At 42.2% G+C, this 22546-nt stretch overlaps 1 protein-coding gene across 1 annotated transcript in view; it reads left to right on the top strand.

Annotated features, from left to right (window-relative positions):
- MMP16 (matrix metallopeptidase 16) overlaps positions 1 to 22546 on the top strand; it is a 299874-nt gene that overhangs the window by 254727 nt on the left and 22601 nt on the right. The window contains exon 6 of the mRNA XM_069731578.1: positions 3569 to 3789. Within this exon, the coding sequence (XP_069587679.1) occupies positions 3569 to 3789 (221 nt within the window). The remainder of the gene's footprint in view (positions 1 to 3568; positions 3790 to 22546) is intronic.

Raw genomic sequence — 22546 nt, 5'->3', positions numbered from 1 at the left:
GCTTTTGATAGTGTCAGCAATAAGCAATGTGCTCAGTACAGAAAAAATAAGAATAATTAATATTTAACAGCCACACATGCTTGACACCATCTGAACCAAAAAAGTTGATCTTGGTCTCATCAGACCACAGGACATGGTTCCAATAAGCCATGTTCTTAGTCTGCTTGTCTTCATCAAAGTGTTTGCGGGCTTTCTTGTGCAACATCTTCCTTCTGGGACGACAGTCATGCAGACCAACTTGATGTAGCGTGCGGCGCATGGTCTGAACGCTGAGAGACTGGGGCAGCACTCATACGTCTATTTTGGAAAGACAACCTCTGAATATGTGCACTCAATGTCTTTGGTCAACCATGGCTAGGCCTGCTCTGAGTGAAACCTGTTTTGTTAAACCATTGTATGGTCTCGGCCACCATGCTGCAGCTCAATTTCAGGTTGGTGTAAAAAAACGTCAGCTACTACCACAATACAAAGAAATGAAAGTTCCTTCGATAAATCCCAAATGATGAATTGGCCCCATGGTCCTCACTATGTTTGTACGAGTCTCCTCAAGGCATTGAAAGAACAGACCATTTCCTTTCTCCTGTATGTGGACGTCTCTGGGAGTCATGTTGATATCGACTAGTATTAATAGCTCCAGATTCTTGATGAATTTATTTCCCAGTAACACGTTTACCGTTTCTTCTGGACCGTACTTCCTGTATATCATTATGCCATGTTGACTCTCAGCCTAGAAATCATTTTCATGTGTTGGTGAATTGCGGCCTGTTATAAAATAGTGTTACACTGTGTTATAAGAGACATGTCGCCCCTCTACTGAGTCCGAATAGTGCACGTCCTAGAACTGAGGGCCATTGATATGCTGTTTGCTGACCAATTTCCAGGTAAAACTCTACCCTTGGCTTCAGAGCTGAAATCCCTTAGGATACAACTGAATGTGCATTTAGATTGGCCCTGACTATGGGAGTACGAAGAAATGACACGTACTTTACTTAATAGATAAACTATGAAGATTTGCTGGAAACACCTCGGTTCTTATTAATACTCTCCATTATCATAACTTACCTCGCTTTTCTTATGAACCTCGGCTTTCTTTCACATTCATTTTCTGATGAGCAAGTTGAATTCTTGAGAGCCGTGTTCATGAGAATTATTTTTAAAAGGTTGGCATCTGTATACTTGGAGGAAAAATGGCTGCTGTCATCTCTTTCTGCTGACAGGTCACTTATTACTAAGTACGTAGCACCGTTTCCAGGACCAGAAGATGGTGCATTGATGTTACTATCAGTGATTGGATCATTGGCAAGGATAGCGCTGATCCTGATATTTGTAACGTGTGGAAATATTAGAAATTTCATTTTTATATGGAGTAGAGAAAAAAAACGATAGTTTGAATAATTTGGGTACGGAATGTTTTATTTAAAACTTTAAAGTCCCCTCCCCCACCAAAATACAGGAGTACGGGGCATAAAAAAGTAGAATTCAGATGAGATGGAGCATTCGCTTATTTGCCAACCTGCGGTATTTTATTGGCAGAATTCCACTTATTGCATTATTTTAATTTTATGTGTGAATGGATCTGAGAGTTTGTAGGTATCAGCATACTTTCCGTGGGTAGAAAGAGAGCGCTTTATATTCCACAGCACTTTACAGACATTATCATCGCTGTCCCCGATGGGGCTCACAATATAAGTTCCCTATCAGTATGTCTTTGGAATGTGGGAGGAAACCGGAGTGCCCAGAGGAAACCCACGCAAACTCGTGGAGAACATACAAACTCCTTGCAGATGTTGTCCATGGTGGGATTTGAACCCAGGACCCCAGTTCTGCAAAGTAACAGTGAAAACCAGTAAGACACGATGCTGCCCAGCCGTCCAGAACCACCTGAAGAGGTATCAATTCTCACAGCCATGGCCCAACGCTCCCCCCAACAAGATAATGCTTCTCCAACATTGTCTTTGCCATGACGTTGGGATGCTGCATTATTCGACTCAGGTCTCCTGTCAACATGCCCGTTCATGGGATGGGTACAGGTCCTACTTAGGGTACGGCCTGTTGAAAAGAGGCCATGTTTATGTAAAAAGAATACATATGCAATTACTTACTCACTGGAACCTGCATTTCTCCAGTGGTTCCTCCCCAACCTGCTGTAGCGACATCTCATCTACCAGTCACCTGACCGCTGCAGACAATCACTGGCCTCAGTGGCGTTGTTTGCATGTAGGTCAGTGATTCATGGCAACGGTCAGATGATTAATATACAGTCATTCTTGCAGGACTGCCAAGAACCATTAAAGCCTGGGAAGGATACAGAAAGTATTAACTCATGCTTGATTCCATTTCCTAATGTAAGGTAGATTTTGTAAAAAGTCCAGAAAAATCTCAGAAAATGCTCTTTAAATTGAGCTTTTAACAATTGAACCTTTTCGAAGAAGTAACTAAGACGCAATTTACCAATACCCATGCATAGTAATTATGGATCAGTTTTCAACCAATCAGATTGAAGCTTTTATTATTAATCTTAAAGGGAATCCGTGAACAGGTTTTTGCCATGTAATCTGAGAGCAGCATGATGTAGGGGCTGAGACACATCTAGAGATGTGTCACTTACTAGACTGTATGTTTTTGTTTAAATAGATTCAATGTTTAATCAGCAGGATAATATCACTATCTGACTAGCTGCCGCATGCTTGTTGGTCTAACCCCGCCCCCAGCACTGATTGGCAGCTTTCTGTCAACATACATAGAAAGCTGCCAATCAGTGGTGTGGGCGGGGATATACATAGCTCAGCATTCTGAGCTCTGCAGCAGAAGAAACTGTGATTGTGTCACAACTGCTGCACCCAGGAAACTAAGAGATACATCATTGGAATCAGGGTCTCGGCTCCTACGTCATGTTGCTGACAAATTATGTAGCAGAAATCTGCCGAGAGATTCCCTTCAAGACATTGAAAAAATTAGAGATGGAATCTAAGTTAATGGAATAATTAACTGCTCTGCTTTTCCTTTTAGATAATTCTTCATCATACTATATAGCATACACCCCATACAGTCTATACTTCTATGTAGGATTTTCCCTGAAAGAGGTCACAATTTGGGCCAGAATTTCTGAGGTGCTTTGTGGACATTACTAGAGGCTGGCCCACCACCTATGTAACATTTATTTCCTATCCACTGAGTAGAAAACCCCTCAAAAGAGATTTTCTCTGAAAGACGGTCCCTGTACATATGCCCTCTTAAGCTATACAGAGGTCATAGAGGACGTTTCCTCTGTCAGAATCCCCCTCTATGAGTCTGAATGGAGAGCTGCCATGTATGCTGACTCAAGTCATGCTCCATGATGTCGGGAGCAAGAGTCGAAGCGACGCCAGGATCACTTTTTGAAAGGGATCGTTTCTTATTGGAAAACGCATTGTATTTTTTTCCTTCTATTTAGGATCTTTTTTTTTTTTCATTTTAATTTTATACTTTATTATTTCATTTTAATTTTCTACTTTATTATTTCATTTGTCTAACTGAACCGTATCTCCATTGTGTGATGTGTTCTGAACTTCTATGAATTTATTCTTAGGTCCGCCTGAAAAGATCCCTACACCAACAAAACCTCTTCCCACAGTGCCACCACATCGGCCTAACCCACCAGCAGATCCTCGTAAGAATGACCGACAACCTCGACCTCCTAGGCCTCCAAATGGAGGAGACAGGCCGTCGTATCCAGGAGTAAAGCCTAACATCTGTGACGGCAATTTCAACACTTTGGCAATATTACGCAGGGAAATGTTTGTCTTTAAGGTAAGATAAAGATTTATATATGTTCACACTTTGATGCCAAACACTTTACAATCCATTTCCAAGTCTTGTAATTGTTTCAAAAATCTCTGAGGCCTTTTCACAACAAGCTTCCTCCTCTTGTGGCCTCCTCCTGCTTGTTTCTTTGCGTTACTGGTCATGTGGTAGAAATAATTCTGGTATTTCAACAGTAGCCGAGACCCCGGAGAATTTCCGACTCTGGGGGGCGCTATAATCTTATTTCAGAGCGCCGTTAAAAAGTGGCGCTGAGGAATAAGTACCCTTAACTGACACCATTAAAAGGCATATCGGCAGTCGTTAAGGGGTCAAAGCTTGTACAATACTTCAGAGCTGCACTCACAATTCTACTTGCTTGAAAGTTGAAATATCCCAGTATTCCCTGCTGGCTGCATGATGTATACTGATATTATCGCTTTTGGATGTTCAGTAAGGAAGAGAGCCAACCTTTTGGGTTTTGTATCAAACCTCTAGCTATTATTTTTACTTCTTATTTTGGAGAAGTGGCTTCCTGTGAAGGGTGAACAGTCTTGAGGGCATTTTTCAGAGCTGTTTAACATTATGGTGTTTTCTGCAATAAGCATCTTCCCAGTGGCATCCAGTGCTCAGTGTGATATTCCAGTTACAACGTAGCTCATCTCTTAAAGCACTACTCCAGCATTTTTTTTTTATTTCAGCTCTGGATTGGTGCTACTAATCTACCGTAAGTACCTTGACCTTAATATTATACTTACCAGCTGCCGTCTTCGGCTGTTCCTGGCATGGCACTGGTTCCATGCCCCCATCTTGTGACAAAACTTCTGACTGACCAAAAGTCAGAGATTACGGTCACGAGCTCTCAATGTAAGTCTATGAGAATCTCGTTCTGTCCTCGTTGGGGCTCTCATAGACTTGCATTGAGTAACGACATCCAGCAAACTGGAGAGATCCAGCAGATCACAACCTGCAGAAGATGACTGGAGTGACGTCAAGATCAGAAGAAAATGGCGGCTGTGAAGTGTAAGACTATGGTCAAGGGACCTACATTAGTGAGACCACTTTACGGAGTAAATGAATAACCAGCAATGGCTTCCACTTAGGCTACTTTCACACTTGCGTCGGTACAGGTCCGTCGCTAAGCGTCGGCTCGACGTACCGACTCACGTTGCGAAAATTTGGCACAACGTGGGCAGTGGATGCAGTTTTTCAATGCATCCGCCTCCCATTGTAAAGTCCCGGGGAGGAGGGGGCGGAGTTCTGGCTGCGCATGCACGGTAGGAAATGGCGGACCCGACGTACAAAAACCGTTCCCTTGAACGTTTTTTTCGTGCCGATGGTCCGCCAAAACATGACGCATCCAGTGCACGACAGACGCGACGAATGGCCATCCGTCACTATCTGTCGCTAATACAAGTCTATGGGAAAATGCAGGATCCTGCATATTTTTTTGCAGGATCCTGCATTCCCAAAAAACTACAGATTGTGACGAAAGCTGAAGAAGTGTGAAAGTAGCCTTAGCTGCAGGCAAATAAAGTGTCTGACAAATAAAAAAAATAAAATACTCTTCCTTTTTGTGTTTCAGCAGCCAGAATGGTATGATTATAGAGAATGTGTCATCGGAAAATGACCTATTGTTTGAATAATTTTTTTTATGCTACGTGCATTTTAAAAAAATGCCAATTTTTTTTTCACATCACAATCTTAATTAAAAAAATAAAACTAGTAATCTTGCAATTTTCACACTGGCCACTGGGGCTCTATTAGCCTCATACTTCCTATCCATTCAAAAAGAGTTTATAGCAGTTGTTGTTACGATTTCTCCGCTCAGTGAGTGATTGTTTGGCTGTCCAATGGAAACTGGGTCATGCTGTGTTGTCAGTGTTTTGATTGACAGCTCTGTTGTACAGTTTTGTGATGGGTGTGCTGAGCTGTCATTGCTTTGATTGACAGCTCGCCTGTCCAAACTGTGACTGGGAGGTGCGGGACTTTCTCCAGGTGTTCTGAGTTCTGGAGATTGCCCAAGCTATTTAGCTGAGGTGTCTGCCCGATCCCTGCCAGACGTAGCTTGTGGTTCCTGGTGTTTGCCTGATTCTGTTGTTCTGAGCTCTGATATTCTGCTGCCAGGCCATGTTCTAGCTATATTTTTATCATGTCCTTTGTGCTTTGATGCGCTATCTCCTCGTATTTTGACCCTGGACCGTGACCTGACTTAGGCCTTTGTCTATTTGATTGGTTATCTATATGCTCTCTTGGTATTGACCCCAGGACTACTGACTTCTCTGCCTAACAGCCTGTCTGTGGGTAGTGACTTGTGTCACAGTTGCCTTATCCGAGTCAGGATTACAATGACAAGTAACACCTCTATATACAGCTGATAACACAGGGGGAGCAGGGCCACCTATTGTGAGTGGCAGCTCCTCCCTTCACAATGACCTTTGCACATGCTCAATAGATGCTTCAATGCAAAAGATAGGGTCAGGGTCAGACCACTGTGGCTAATGTGCATGTGAATTTCCTGATACAATAGGAAGTTAGAGTCTAAAAAATGCTACTGTGCCCGCCCAGTCAAGCTTGCCAGATTTCTGTTTTCTTTTAATAAAAAAAATGTGATATGGACAAAAGAAACAATGCCAACATTAAAAAAATACATTTAATACCAAAAGCCTGATGTAAACAATAGATCATTGTCTGCTGCCACAAACTCTTTAACATCCCACCCTGGATCTTCAGCGATCACAAAAGAGCCTTTTCTAAAACACGGGCGATTTGACCCGAGCTCCTGGCACATTACATGACATCTTTACAAGCCTCCCAACCTGCTGACTCAGGACAGTATTTATGGAAGGAGTGTCTCCCTGGTACAAATCCAGTCTCTACATTAGTATTTCTTATTACGCTGGTATTGCAGCCCTTTAACTCCTACAATATTTCATAGAAATTCAGAATATTAAGTAATATCTCTGTATTAATTTATTGGTGCACAGAGGCATCACCGATATTCCTCTATGTGGATAAAACACATGGCATTTTGCGAATCAATATTCAATTACTTATGGGTTGCAATATTTTTAGGTTAATTAAGAATATTGATGTGGAGCTCTGGGTCTGCGCATTAAAATTTCACTACTAAATTTGCAATGTAGTAAAGCTTTACTTAGAACAGCATTTCATTTTCATAGCGGCTTTTTATGCTCCTAGATACTGAACGTGTCCTCTTTTATAAATCATGAAATGTAGATATATTTAAATTCACACTCTGTGGTTTATATCAGCTCTTGGGGGATATACATTAAGACGTGGCCTGGTTTATGGGCTTTTAAATGACATCTGTAATTTAAAGGAATGGTTGGTGGAGATAGATCTATGGTAGATTAGATGGTAGAAATTGAACGGAACCATTGACAATGAATGGAGCGGTGGCCCTCACGTGTGGCCATTGCTGTATTCAAGTGCCTCATCCTCGGGATGAATGGGTCAGGGGCAATTGACATATTGTGTAGATTCCAATCATGCCAACATGACCCATCAAAGGCAGTGTTTCTCACAGAGCTCCTGAAAACGTGACCTGTTGGTGGGTCTTGAGGACTGGAGTTGAGAAACTATGCATTAGGGCAGTGTTCCCCAAGTCCGGTCCTCAAGAGCCACCAACAGGTCATGTTTTCAGGATTTCCTGAGAATTGCACAGGTGATGGAATTATTGCCTGTGCAGGTGATGCAATTATCACCTGTGCAATACTAAGGAAATACTGAAAACATGACCTGTTGGTGGGTCTTGAGGACCGGAGTTGGGGAACACTGCATTAGGGCATGGACTCCAGAAGACCGATGACCATGTCTTGTGGTATCAGACGCCAAAGGGTTTTGTAAGTTATGAGGTAGGGTCTCTGGATCAGGCTCCTTTTACAGCAGGCAGTGTAAACAAAAACAAAAAGGGGGAAAAAAGAAAAAGAAAGAAAAAACAATAATAGGACCCACACACCTTTTTAAATAGATTAATCTATACATGCACAAATATGCTATGTGTCCAATATACAAACAAATACATACACGTCATATGTGTCAGCATCAGGGGCGGACATACCATTACTGCAGCCAAGAGGTAAGGGGGCCACATTTTTCCAAAACAGGTAGAACTGGGCACTATGACGAGCTCTTGGACATTAAGGGGCCCATATATTATTCTTGCAGGGACCATCTCCTCACTGTGTCCACCACTGTTCAGCACTCTGCATTTGAAGGGGTATTCCCATCTCCAAGATCATATCCCAATACGTAACAGATCTAATAATAATAACAATGTTAGCAAATACCTCCAATTAGAAATGGAGTATATTACCTCTGATTCTCTAAGTCTCTTTCCTCATGTGCAGGCATTGCAGGACCTTAGGTATCCATGGTTATGACCACTGATATAGTGACAGTGAGTTAGCTAGTTGCCAGTGGTCATAACCATAGATACATAAGGTCCTGCACTGCCTGCACATAAGAAAGAGACTGAGAGAATCAGAGGAAATATGCTCCATTTCTAATTGGGGTTATTTGCTAATATTATTATTATTATTATTATTATTATTAATAATCAAAAGTGTAGAAGCCATCCAACCACGTGAAGGTGAACCTAGATATGGATGGGCCCTATCACTAATGTCCTACCTCGCCATGTGCCAAGCCATGGTTGCAGGCATTGTTCTTAAGTAGGTACGTAAGAAGGAAAAGCAGTCCCAGTGATGGTGGAGGCCCGGGGGGTAATTATCTCGTTCCTATAATTTCGCTCTTAGGTCTTGGACCTATGACATACTGTATAAGGAGGAGACCCGAAAGCCATTTCTATGGCTGCACCACTGTCAACATAAAGAGCAGTTTCTCCCAATACAAAGGTTGCAAGTAACGTTTTGTTGAGCAACTAAAAGTGAAATGTCACTTTCCCGGCAGGAATTGTCAATCTCAAAGTGACAGATTGTCAGTCGCTGAGACCCTAGCGCATCAGGGACCAATGTGGCAGCACATCCAGTTGTCAGTTTTGCCTAAATGTCAACTGTGGTAGAAAAATACTGAACTTCTGATTTACTAACTCCGGCTGCAACATAAAAAAAACATCTCTACCCACCACGTTATCCTCTTTTCCTGTTGAAAAATAAATAGCCATAAAATTGATCAAAAGAACCCATTAAATAAAAAAAAAAAAAGCAAAAAATAAAAAAAAGGCAAATAAGCAAATACATTCCGAATTGCCTCCTTGATGGCTGCGGCGCTCTTACTGTGACAGCTTCAGCCCTTCTTTTATATGCTCTCCGCTTCATCTGTAGTGCTCGCTTGGTTCACTGACCATTTTAACATTAACCGTAAAATATGCCGCTGTTTTCCGCAGCCTCGACCAAAGGAAATCGCTGTGAATGTTGCTTATTCAATTGATGTCTGATTGCTAAATGGGAAGAATCTATCATGATGGACTCACATAGCGGGATGCTATAACGTTTTATACCAGCCATAAATAGCTTGTTCTACATTCAAATGTCACCGCCACTGCCTGACACGTTGGTGGATTTACTGCCCGGATTATTTATAGTGTTTCCTTCTGGTCAGCCGGCTATGGAAATTATGCAGTGAAGTGTTCGTATGCAGAAAGCGTCCAAAATACCACAATAACCACTTCATGGTACTTCTGACCTTCTGGCATTTTTGGAAATTGCCCGAAGAGTAACCCTCGTTTCCAAAAAACAAGCAAAAAACGTAGGGACATAGCAATAGTTTTGATCGGTGGCCATCAATGTGCCGCTCTTCTCAGAGACTGAAGACTGGCATATAAAAAGTCATTTTACTGATCGTTTTGTGTCTAGAGCGTTCATTGACCTGTGTAAATGGGCTGATGGATGACCTCTGATCAGTTTGCATATAGTGATCGTTTAAAGGGAAGCTATCAGCTTTGCTATTTTATCTGAGAACAGCATGATGTAGGGGCTGAGACCCTGATTCCAGCAATCACTGTTTTCTCTACCGTTTTCTAGCAGTGCTCTGAATGCTGAGCCCTGTATAACTCCACCCACACTATTGATAAGCAGCTTTTGTGTGCACTGTCTACTGACAAATTGCTGCTAATCAGTGATGGGGTGGGATTACACAGAGCAGTTGACTTGGAGGCACGAGACACCTAGTCCTATAGTGATAATCTCCTGCTGATGAAACACTGATTTTATTAAAACGACAACACTTGGCCCAGTAAGTGACATATCTCTGGAATCAGACTCTCTGCCCATACATTATATTGCTCTCACCAGGGCTGTGGAGTCGGTAAGCTAAACCTCCGACTCCTCAATTTCCATGACTCCGACTCTGACTCCAACAAAATGGGCTCCAACTCCACGACTCCGACACCTCAAATTCCATGACACCGACTCCCCGAAAATGGACTCCGACTCCAACTCCACAGCCCTGGCTCTCAGATTACATAGCAAAAAACTGCTGACAGATTCCTTTAACAGCCACACTCAGCTTCTAAATGAACCGTTACGTGAGCACTTTGGACTCATTGTTTCAGACATTGGTGGAGTTCTCAGTGCCCCGGCAATCACTGTTCAAGCTAGTTCAGTGATCCAAAAAGTGTGAAAAATGTTGAATTCTGAAACTTTCAGGACCATTGAACAAAGTATTTTTTCCTGGCAAATGTTGTTCTTTCCTAAAGTTTAGGTTTGTCAAGTGTAAAGGTTCTACATTTTGCAGCAAAAACTATAAATAAAAAAATCACGTTATCTACAGTCATGGACAAAAATTGTGAGAATGAGACAAATATTAATTTTTCCAAAGTCTACTGCTTCATTTTTTCTAATGGCAATTTGCATATACTCCTGAATGTCAGAGTGATCAGCTTAACAGCAATTACTGTACTTGCAAAGTCAATATTTGTCTAGAAAATGAACTTTAACCCCCAAAACACATTTCAACATCATTGCAGTCCTGCCTTAAAAGGAGCAGCTAACATCGTTTTAGTGATTGATTCATTAACACAGGTGGGGGTGTTGATGAGGACAGGGCTGGCGATCAATCAGTCATGATTAAGTAAGAATGACATCACTGGACACTTTAAAAGGAGGCTGGTGCTTGGTATCATTGTTTCTCTTCAGTTAACCATGGTTATCTCTAAAGAAACACGTGCAGCCATCATTGCACTGCACAAAAATGGTCTAACAGGGAAGAGTATCGCAGCTACAAAGATTGCACCTCAGTCAACAATCTATCGCATCATCAAGAACTTCAAGGAGAGAGCTTCCACTGTTGTCAAAAAGGCTCCAGGGCGCCCAAGAAAGACCAGCAAGTGCCAGGACCGTATCTTAAAACTGTTTCAGCTGCGGGATCGGACTACCAGCAGTGCCGAGCTTGCTCAGGAATGGCAGCAGGCTGGTGTGAGTGCTTCTGCACACACTGTGAGGCGGAGACTCTTTGAGCAAGGCCTGGTTTCAAGGAGGGCAGCAAAGAAGCCACTTCTCTCCAGAAAAAACATCAGGGACCGACTGATATTCTGCAAAAGGTACAGGGAGTGGACTGCTGAGGACTGGGGCAAAGTCATTTTCTCTGATGAATCCCCTTTTCGATTGTTTGGGACATCTGGAAAACAGCTTATTCGGAGAAGAAGAGGTGAGCGATACCACCAGTCTTGTCTCATGCCAACTGTAAAGCATCCTGAAACCATTCATGTGTGGGGTTGCTTCTCAGCCAAGGGAATCGGCTCACTCACAGTCTTGCCTAAAAAGAGCCATGAATAAAGAATGGTACCAGAATGTCCTCCAAGAGCAACTTCTCCCAACCGTCCAAGAGCAGTTTGGCGCCTTTTCCAGCATGATGGAGCACCTTGCCATAAAGCAAAGGTAATAACTAAATGGCTCATGGAACAAAACATAGAGATTTTGGGTCCATGGCCTGGAAACTCCCCAGATCTTAATCCCATTGAGAACTTGTGGTCAATCATCAAGAGACGGGTGGACAAACAAAAACCAACAAATTCTGGCAAAATGCAAGCATTGATTATGCAAGAATGGACTGCTATCAGTCAGGATTTGGTCCAGAAGTTGATTGAGAGCATGCCAGGGAGAATTGCACAGGTCTTGAAGAAGAAGTGTCAACACTGCAAATATTGACTTGCTGCATTAACTCATTCTAACTGTCAATATAACCTATTGGTACTCATAATATGCTTGTAATTATATTTCTGTATGTGATATAAACATCAGACAAACACTAATAAAAACCAGAGGGCAGCAGATTATGTGAAAATATAATTTTGGTGTCATTCTCAAAACTTTTGGCCATGACTGTATATTCTGAGTGAATCACTATTAAGTTACAATGGGCCAAGATTTCGGTATAATTATTAATGATAGACTTAATTATAGCACACAATGCCAGTCTGCTGCTTTGAAAGCTAACACGATATCCTGGTATTTAATAAGCCATGGCTTTATTATTTCATCCTTTTATAAAGTGCTTGTGTGACTCATTAAAATATCAGATAGCTGGAGAAAGTTCATGGAAGGGCAACCAAATGAATAGGAGTCATGGAAAATCTCAGTTATTAAGAAAGGTTGTATGTTTTAACATTAGAGAAGAGAAGGTTTTGGGGTGAAAAGGTCATACGTTTTAATATTGAGAGAAATATTCTTCTTTTTTTTAATTTATGAGCCACTTGTTTGCCTCCTCTTGAATTCTGAAATCAGCATTCACTCATAAATAAATCTAAAACCTAAGTTGTTGAAGACAATTATATGGACAGGGGGAGACAAAAGAGTAAAGGTACCGTCACACTGAACAATATCTCTAGCGATCCGTGACGTTGCAGCGTCCTGGCTAGCGATATCGTTCAGTTTGACAGGCAGCAGCGATGTCGTTGGTCGCTGCAGAAAGTCCAGCACTTTATTTTGTCGCTGGACCTCCTGCAGACATCGCTGAATCGGCGTGTGTGACGCCGATCCAGCGATGTCTTCACTGGTAACCAGGGTAAACATCGGGTTACTAAGCGCAGGGCCGCGCTTAGTAACCCGATGTTTACCCTGGTTACCAGCGTAAAAGTAAAAAAAAACGAACACTACATACTTACCTTCCGGTGTCTGTCCTCGGCGCTCTGCTTCTCTGCACTGGCTGTGAGCGCCGGCCAGCCGGAAAGCACAGCGGTGACGTCACCGCTCTGCTTTCCGGCTGCTGTGCTCACAGTCAGTGCAGGAAAGCACAGCGCCGGGGACAGACAGCGGAAGGTAAGTATGAAGTGTTTGTTTTTTTTACTTTTACGATGGTAACCAGGGTAAACATTGGGTTACTAAGCGCGGCCCTGCACTTAGTAACCCGATGTTTACCCTGGTTACCGGCATCGTTGGTCGCTGGAGAGCTGTCTGTGTGACAGCTCTCCAGCGACCAAACAGCGACGCTGCAGCGATCGACATCGTTGTCGGTATCGCTGCAGCGTCGCTGAGTGTGAAGGTACCTTAAGAAAGAGGAGAGTGTGTACTAGAGGCAAACACACATATACACAAGATTCTGCTTCCTAGTAATTGTTTTATCTCACCCCAGTGACACACACACAAGGTTCTGCTTCCTAGTAATTGTTTTATCTCACCCCAGTGACACACACACAGGGTTCTGCTTCCTAGTAATTGTTTTATCTCACCCCAGTGACACACACAAGGTTCTGCTTCCTAGTAATTGTTTTATCTTACCCCAGTGACACACACACAAGGTTCTGCTTCCTAGTAATTGTTTTATCTTACCCCAGTGACACACACACAAGGTTCTGCTTCCTAGTAATTGTGTTATCTCCCTCCAGTGACACACACAAGGTTCTGCTTCCTAGTAATTGTTTTATCTCACCCCAGTGACACACACAAGGTTCTGCTTCCTAGTAATTGTTTTATCTCACCCCAGTGACACACACACAAGGTTCTGCTTCCTAGTAATTGTTTTATCTCACCCCAGTGACACACACACAAGGTTCTGCTTCCTAGTAATTGTTTTATCTCACCCCAGTGACACACACAAGGTTCTGCTTCCTAGTAATTGTTTTATCTCACCCCAGTGACACACACAAGGTTCTGCTTCCTAGTAATTGTTTTATCTCACCCCAGTGACACACACAAGGTTCTGCTTCCTAGTAATTGTTTTATCTCACCCCAGTGACACACACAAGGTTCTGCTTCCTAGTAATTGTTTTATCTCACCCCAGTGACACACACACAGGGTTCTGCTTCCTAGTAATTGTTTTATCTCACCCCAGTGACACACACACAGGGTTCTGCTTCCTAGTAATTGTTTTATCTCACCCCAGTGACACACACACAAGGTTCTGCTTCCTAGTAATTGTTTTATCTTACCCCAGTGACACACACACAGGGTTCTGCTTCCTAGTAATTGTTTTATCTCACCCCAGTGACACACACACAGGGTTCTGCTTCCTAGTAATTGTTTTATCTCACCCCAGTGACACACACAAGGTTCTGCTTCCTAGTAATTGTTTTATCTCACCCCAGTGACACACACACAGGGTTCTGCTTCCTAGTAATTGTTTTATCTCACCCCAGTGACACACACACAAGGTTCTGCTTCCTAGTAATTGTTTTATCTTACCCCAGTGACACACACAAGGTTCTGCTTCCTAGTAATTGTTTTATCTCACCCCAGTGACACACACACAAGGTTCTGCTTCCTAGTAATTGTTTTATCTCACCCCAGTGACACACACAAGGTTCTGCTTCCTAGTAATTGTTTTATCTCACCCCAGTGACACACACACAGGGTTCTGCTTCCTAGTAATTGTTTTATCTTACCCCAGTGACACACACACAGGGTTCTGCTTCCTAGTAATTGTTTTATCTCACCCCAGTGACACACACACAAGGTTCTGCTTCCTAGTAATTGTTTTATCTTACCCCAGTGACACACACACAGGGTTCTGCTTCCTAGTAATTGTTTTATCTTACCCCAGTGACACACACACAAGGTTCTGCTTCCTAGTAATTGTTTTATCTCACCCCAGTGACACACACACAGGGTTCTGCTTCCTAGTAATTGTTTTATCTCACCCCAGTGACACACACAAGGTTCTGCTTCCTAGTAATTGTTTTATCTCACCCCAGTGACACACACAAGGTTCTGCTTCCTAGTAATTGTTTTATCTTACCCCAGTGACACACACACAAGGTTCTGCTTCCTAGTAATTGTTTTATCTCACCCCAGTGACACACACACAAGGTTCTGCTTCCTAGTAATTGTTTTATCTCACCCCAGTGACACACACAAGGTTCTGCTTCCTAGTAATTGTTTTATCTCACCCCAGTGACACACACAAGGTTCTGCTTCCTAGTAATTGTTTTATCTCACCCCAGTGACACACACACAGGGTTCTGCTTCCTAGTAATTGTTTTATCTCACCCCAGTGACACACACACAAGGTTCTGCTTCCTAGTAATTGTTTTATCTCACCCCAGTGACACACACACAGGGTTCTGCTTCCTAGTAATTGTTTTATCTCACCCCAGTGACACACACAAGGTTCTGCTTCCTAGTAATTGTTTTATCTCACCCCAGTGACACACACACAGGGTTCTGCTTCCTAGTAATTGTTTTATCTCACCCCAGTGACACACACACAAGGTTCTGCTTCCTAGTAATTGTTTTATCTTACCCCAGTGACACACACACAGGGTTCTGCTTCCTAGTAATTGTTTTATCTTACCCCAGTGACACACACACAAGGTTCTGCTTCCTAGTAATTGTTTTATCTCACCCCAGTGACACACACAAGGTTCTGCTTCCTAGTAATTGTTTTATCTCACCCCAGTGACACACACAAGGTTCTGCTTCCTAGTAATTGTTTTATCTTACCCCAGTGACACACACACAGGGTTCTGCTTCCTAGTAATTGTTTTATCTTACCCCAGTGACACACACACAAGGTTCTGCTTCCTAGTAATTGTTTTATCTCACCCCAGTGACACACACAAGGTTCTGCTTCCTAGTAATTGTTTTATCTCACCCCAGTGACACACACAAGGTTCTGCTTCCTAGTAATTGTTTTATCTCACCCCAGTGACACACACAAGGTTCTGCTTCCTAGTAATTGTTTTATCTCACCCCAGTGACACACACACAGGGTTCTGCTTCCTAGTAATTGTTTTATCTCACCCCAGTGACACACACACAGGGTTCTGCTTCCTAGTAATTGTTTTATCTCACCCCAGTGACACACACACAAGGTTCTGCTTCCTAGTAATTGTTTTATCTTACCCCAGTGACACACACACAGGGTTCTGCTTCCTAGTAATTGTTTTATCTTACCCCAGTGACACACACACAAGGTTCTGCTTCCTAGTAATTGTTTTATCTCACCCCAGTGACACACACAAGGTTCTGCTTCCTAGTAATTGTTTTATCTCACCCCAGTGACACACACAAGGTTCTGCTTCCTAGTAATTGTTTTATCTCACCCCAGTGACACACACAAGGTTCTGCTTCCTAGTAATTGTTTTATCTTACCCCAGTGACACACACACAGGGTTCTGCTTCCTAGTAATTGTTTTATCTTACCCCAGTGACACACACACAGGGTTCTGCTTCCTAGTAATTGTTTTATCTTACCCCAGTGACACACACACAAGGTTCTGCTTCCTAGTAATTGTTTTATCTCACCCCAGTGACACACACACAAGGTTCTGCTTCCTAGTAATTGTTTTATCTTACCCCAGTGACACACACACAGGGTTCTGCTTCCTAGTAATTGTTTTATCTTACCCCAGTGACACACACAAGGTTCTGCTTCCTAGTAATTGTTTTATCTCACCCCAGTGACACACACACAAGGTTCTGCTTCCTAGTAATTGTTTTATCTTACCCCAGTGACACACACACAGGGTTCTGCTTCCTAGTAATTGTTTTATCTCACCCCAGTGACACACACACAGGGTTCTGCTTCCTAGTAATTGTTTTATCTTACCCCAGTGACACACACAAGGTTCTGCTTCCTAGTAATTGTTTTATCTCACCCCAGTGACACACACACAAGGTTCTGCTTCCTAGTAATTGTTTTATCTCACCCCAGTGACACACACACAGGGTTCTGCTTCCTAGTAATTGTTTTATCCCACCCCAGTGACACACACAAGGTTCTGCTTCCTAGTATTTTGTTTTATCTCACCCCAGTGACACACACACAAGGTTCTGCTTCCTAGTAATTGTTTTATCTCACCCCAGTGACACACACACAAGGTTCTGCTTCCTAGTAATTGTTTTATCTCACCCCAGTGACACACACACAAGGTTCTGCATCCTAGTAATTGTTTTATCTTACCCCAGTGACACACACACAAGGTTCTGCTTCCTAGTAATTGTTTTATCTTACCCCAGTGACACACACACAGGGTTCTGCTTCCTAATAATTGTTTTATCTCACCCCAGTGACACACACACAGGGTTCTGCTTCCTAGTAATTGTTTTATCTCACCCCAGTGACACACACACAAGGTTCTGCTTCCTAGTATTTGTTTTATCTCACCCCAGTGACACACACACAAGGTTCTGCTTCCTAGTATTTTGTTTTATCTCACTCCAGTGCTGGATTCACAGCTACACTGCTCAGTACTGCTGTAAAATGTCCTCCATGCGGATGCTTAGCAATATGTGCTAAAGAGGCATTTAAGAGGAGGAATATCTCATGTCTCTGTGTACTGTGTATATAGGTGACTGATAGCAGCTAATATCTATCCACCAGCTCAAGGGCAATACAACATTACATTGCCTGCAGAGTAGAAAACCGGTGACACAATTTTTAGGGGACATCATTTTTTTATTTTTCCGTCGAGGGCTTGTTATTGAGAGGTGGGAAACACAATAAATAACAATTCTTGCCTTGATTTTTCTTTTTAGATATATTTAAATAGCAACCTGAGGGCCTCACCCTGCGATCACATTAGAGTGGGTTCTTGGACAGGTAAAAGTGGTCTTCTCACCATCTGTTTAGATAAAACACATGCCATTGGCCGCATTATCAAAGGGGTTAATCTTCTTGGATCGGAGCGATCGTTGGTCCTGTGTATATCAGCTGTGTTCCTGCCACTGAGCTTGTGGGTACACGAAAAAGAAAGATGAAGAAACCTTTGTTTTGGAAATATATAGTAACAATCAAAGTATAACAAGTTGTTTCTTCAAATCAAAATGCCACTTTTACTGACTACTGCAGTCTCAGAAATATTCACCCCTTCATAACAGGCATCTTTCATTCTTAGTAAGGTACTTTTTGACTGTTATGCTGCAGATGTGCGTCATGGCCAAACACCAGCTTCTGGTATCATTCCTGAGGAATCTTAGCCCATTCCTCATGGGAAATGGCCTCTAATTCACTAATATTCTTAACTTTTCTATCTCTGGAAAACCATTTTTATGTATAAACAAGGGAAAAGATATAAAAAAAAAAGTTAGAAAAGACACTGAATATTCCTAGAGATACGGTTGGGTTTTCCGGCCTTAGGGTAGAAGTCTGCAGTAACTCAGCTCACTGTGAGTTTTCTCCAGTGCCCTTGCCAGGAGTGGGCAGTCATGTGAATGCAAGTATGTGATTTTAATACTTTCGGCCACATGCCAACTAGACTTGTCTAGGCATGCAAGTCTAGTCCGCACATGACCACATGTATGCAAATTGCATACTCTTGGTCAGGCACCTGGCGCCGGCACCAAAAGAATCTCACAGCGTGCAGTCCGTTCACTGTGAGGATTCACAAGTCTACAGTCACAGAGGGACTGAAGACTTCTGTCCCAAAGCCTGACAAGCCTTTTGAGGGAACACAGTGTACACTACTTGGACGTGGCAGAAAGAGGAATCTGTCACCAGACAACTGAGGAGGCAGGTGGTTAAAATGGTTTGAGACTCCTCGGGAATGCTGCCAGAATCTGCAGTATGAAAGAATAATTCTGAGACTGCAGTAGTCATTGAAAGGGGCATTTTGTGATTAATTTGGAGAAACCACTTCTTGTCGTGTATTAGTTGTGTTAAGCTCTTTAAATTGTTCTTGATCGCAATTTTGCCAACAAATCTAATGTGCAATGATGGAGAGGGGGTGAATAATTTAGATTATACATAATATACATCACTCAGTTCTTAGAGGTTAATGTAGAATGTTGACCAGTGAATCGTCAGAATGATTAGGATTAATGTGTGTAGTGTTTGCTTACCTCTAAATTACGGTAACTGGGATTTTGAAGAGTTAATCCCAAAATCATAATCTTGTCTCAGTTTTTTGTACATATAGAAGTAATCATGTGTCCATACAAAAACTTTTGTTTTTCTAAGCTGCACTGACTTCTATATATTACGTAGTTAATGATAATCCCACCAGGGCTCTCCTTTCCCTCCACTGTCTACCACTAGCTCTAATGCTGTCAGCAGAGCATGCCCAGATGCACCTAATGACCTTGTCTAATAAAACAGCTGGGTTGTAACACTGCTCAGCCTTGCTTTGCTCTGAAGATCCCACAGATACCAGCTTTGTACCTAATGACCCTGTCTAATTCATGAAAAACAGATGCACCTATGATCCTATCTAATAAAACATTGACACTTTCATGGCATCGTCATTGCCCTCACAGCCTGGTTGTAGCACACCTCATCTATTGTGTGATTAGCGTTGCAATGGCTGCACTGGGAGAGCACATTCATGATCTGATGAACCCCATGAACTAACAATGAAATGTGGAGTTTGTAAAAAGTAATGAATATTGGGTCACAATCCCTAAAAATTAATGGATATTGGGTCACAATCACTAAAACGTAATGAATATTGAGTCACAATCACTACATTCAAACATTTCAGTGGTCTCCTCATTCATATAAATAAAAGTCTCTCATGTTGAGATCTGTCTCTATCAATAGACGGATAGGAGAGCAGAGTAAGGGGCCTGCAGCACTGAGGAGAAGCAGGGTGCTGCTGAAAAAATGCAGTTGCAGCAGATAAGAATAGGACTGCCCATGCTATGTTAATCTGGATGCACAGAGCAGAAGAAGGAGACGAAAAAAGACACAACAGTACAAGATGGAAACTTCCTGATTAGTCGTTTTATTATTATTAATAATAATAGCCCTGTAGATACTGTGCATTGGAAAAAAAATATTACCATAGTAGGAATAACTCTTTAAATTAAACAATGGGTTAATCTTCACAACCATTGTTTTAGTGCAGTAATAACATCATGTCTGGCATTGCTCGGTAGAAAGTACTTTTAAAAGAAAAATATTTTGATGGTCAGAAACGTCCCATTCATCTGGCAGCCTGGCTTTATCCTATGGGGCTCTGCGTATGAGAGGGCAGAGATGATTAGGCAGGTCACAGACATTTTCTTGATGTTGGCATCTTTGCGTTTGCCATTTGTGACCCCGCAGTTATAAGATCCTATTATTTTACCATGTAAATTACATTTACAACTCAGCTCTGGGTTCATTTAATGCTGTAGGAAAACTGCAACCTGTACCATATATACCCTGTGTCCAAGCCAAGGATGTCGTTAGGTATGTTTGTCTCTCCCTTCCACATAACACTTCCTTTAATTGTTGAATCCATGACCTTTTAATTCCCGTAGTTTATGAAACAGGAAAAGTGACCTTCTGCTCTTTTCCTCCAGGCTATTGATTATAATTAAGATGCTGGAAATTCAGTATACCGTGCTGCTATGTTTACAATAGCATTTGACGTAACTTCCATAAAAATATTACTAGACAGTGCAAATTTCACATTTTTAACCAAATGTCAATGTCAAACCTTAGAAATGTCTTAGTAACAGATGTCCACAGGCATATCATTGCTGAATTGTGAAATTTTATTGACAAAATTTTTCATAGTGCTTGTCTGAAAATCTCTCCAGAATGAATAGATGATAATATTCTATATTTCTAGTCTATTTAATACCTAACATCTTAAAGGAGTTTTAAAAATCCTGAAACCTCCCTGTCCCCGAGCTGCAGTTTACATTAACAGAAACAAACTGTAATTTACTTGCTTCCCCAGGTCCAGTGCTGTGTCTGCCACCACTTCCAGTGTCTATATTTTTCTGCAAAGCTGATGTCTTATTGACAGCGCTGCAGCCAATCACTGAGCTCGCGGGTTCTGCTTGAGGTGAGCCACTGAGATCACTGATTGGCTTCAGATCGGTTCACCTAATGACAGCGCTGCAGACATTATCAGACACCGTGAACAATGATGGAGACTCAGCGCTGGGAGGGTAAGTAAAGAACTTTTTTTTTTTTTTTTTTTTTTTATAAATTGAGGACAGTGGATTTCCAAAGCTGGAAAACGCCAAGAGGTTTACTGGCACTTTAATATTGACGACCTATGTCATAGATAAAAATTAAAATCCATAAGACATCTCCGGAAAGGGGACATATTACCCTCACATTGAACACATGGGATTAGTGAAAGCTGGGGAAGTGAGAAAGAACTAACACCTCCATTGAAGTAGGGGCATCGTGCAGTTAACAAGTAATGACAACAGTAGATTTGCTCTGGGGAAAAAGGCAGATTCATGTACACAGAGGTGGGCAAGCACACTTTCCAAGCATAAGCTTCCTCTGATCAGCGCACAGCTCCTAGACCTTTTGGGGCCAGTGGTAAGTGATCAATATTGAGGTTTGTATCAATCCGATGTTTATGGAAGGTATATTTTTGGTGTCGTAGTGAAGGGACGAACATAGAGCATTCACTCACATCACCGTAAGGCAGGCAGAACCCCTCCAACTTAATATTGGACCAATGGATGGTGCTATCCATGTCATGTTTCATCCATATAGACAGGTAAAATCGTGATAAGAAACATGATGACAGTATCTACTACCTGGGACCTCCAGCGGCAAAGTATTCTGTAAATTGTGGAACTCATAAATTCTAAAGGACCTAGCACATTCCACATCCAGCACCTCACATGAGCTCACCAAGGGTAGGTAAATGAAGGTAACCTTGATCCAATAAAAAGCAGAGTTTGAGTTTGGTAATTTTTCAATCCTGGAACGTACAGCTTGCTGTGATTCTGTCTCTTCTCCTAAACAACATCCCTCCGCTAAGCTCTGAGCTGTTTCCGTGACACAAGTTTAGCAATTTTCTTTTGTTATCCCTTTTATTTGATGTAATTGTATGTACCGTATTGACTTGTTTTGTTCCCTTTTAATAGCTCTGTTCCTCTTACTCTGTAAGCCGCACCCTTAAAGCCATATGCTACCTGTAATGGGTGTCCAGTTGTCCTGTATATACGATTGATGGTGGCAGCTAGTGGTTCCTTTTGCTATTGTGGAGTTGCAGGACCGTACGGGGAGTATATACATATATTCCATGCCTTGAAATCGGAGGTGTATGTACCATACACTCACTGGGAGTTCCCAAATAACCGGCCTAGTAGTGGAACCAGCCACTGTCTCGTCCATCACTCGTCACTCAATTAAGTAATTGTCCTGACAGCTGGAGGTAGTGGAGTTGCGTCACATCTCCCTGATAAACTGGTGACAGCGGTGGGATTTGCGTGACTTCCCGGCTGATATCCTTGACAACTGGAAGCAGCGGCGCGATCTGAGAAATCTCCCCCTGCTGCATCTCCTTGGCAACCTAACTTTAGGATATGTCATTAATATCAAAATGGTGGGAGTTTGAGTCCCATCACCCTGATGATCCCAATGACTAAAGGGTCTGTGGCACATTAGAGCAGGCACAGCTCCATACATCGCGCAGTGGCTGTGAATGGTACTGCAAGTTCTTATCCA

Source organism: Ranitomeya imitator, chromosome 6 (assembly GCF_032444005.1).
Source record: "Ranitomeya imitator isolate aRanImi1 chromosome 6, aRanImi1.pri, whole genome shotgun sequence".
In the NCBI taxonomy this organism is placed as follows: domain Eukaryota; kingdom Metazoa; phylum Chordata; class Amphibia; order Anura; family Dendrobatidae; genus Ranitomeya; species Ranitomeya imitator.
The sequence above is the reverse complement of the archived record's forward strand: the minus strand, read 5'-3'. Positions and strand labels throughout refer to the sequence as shown.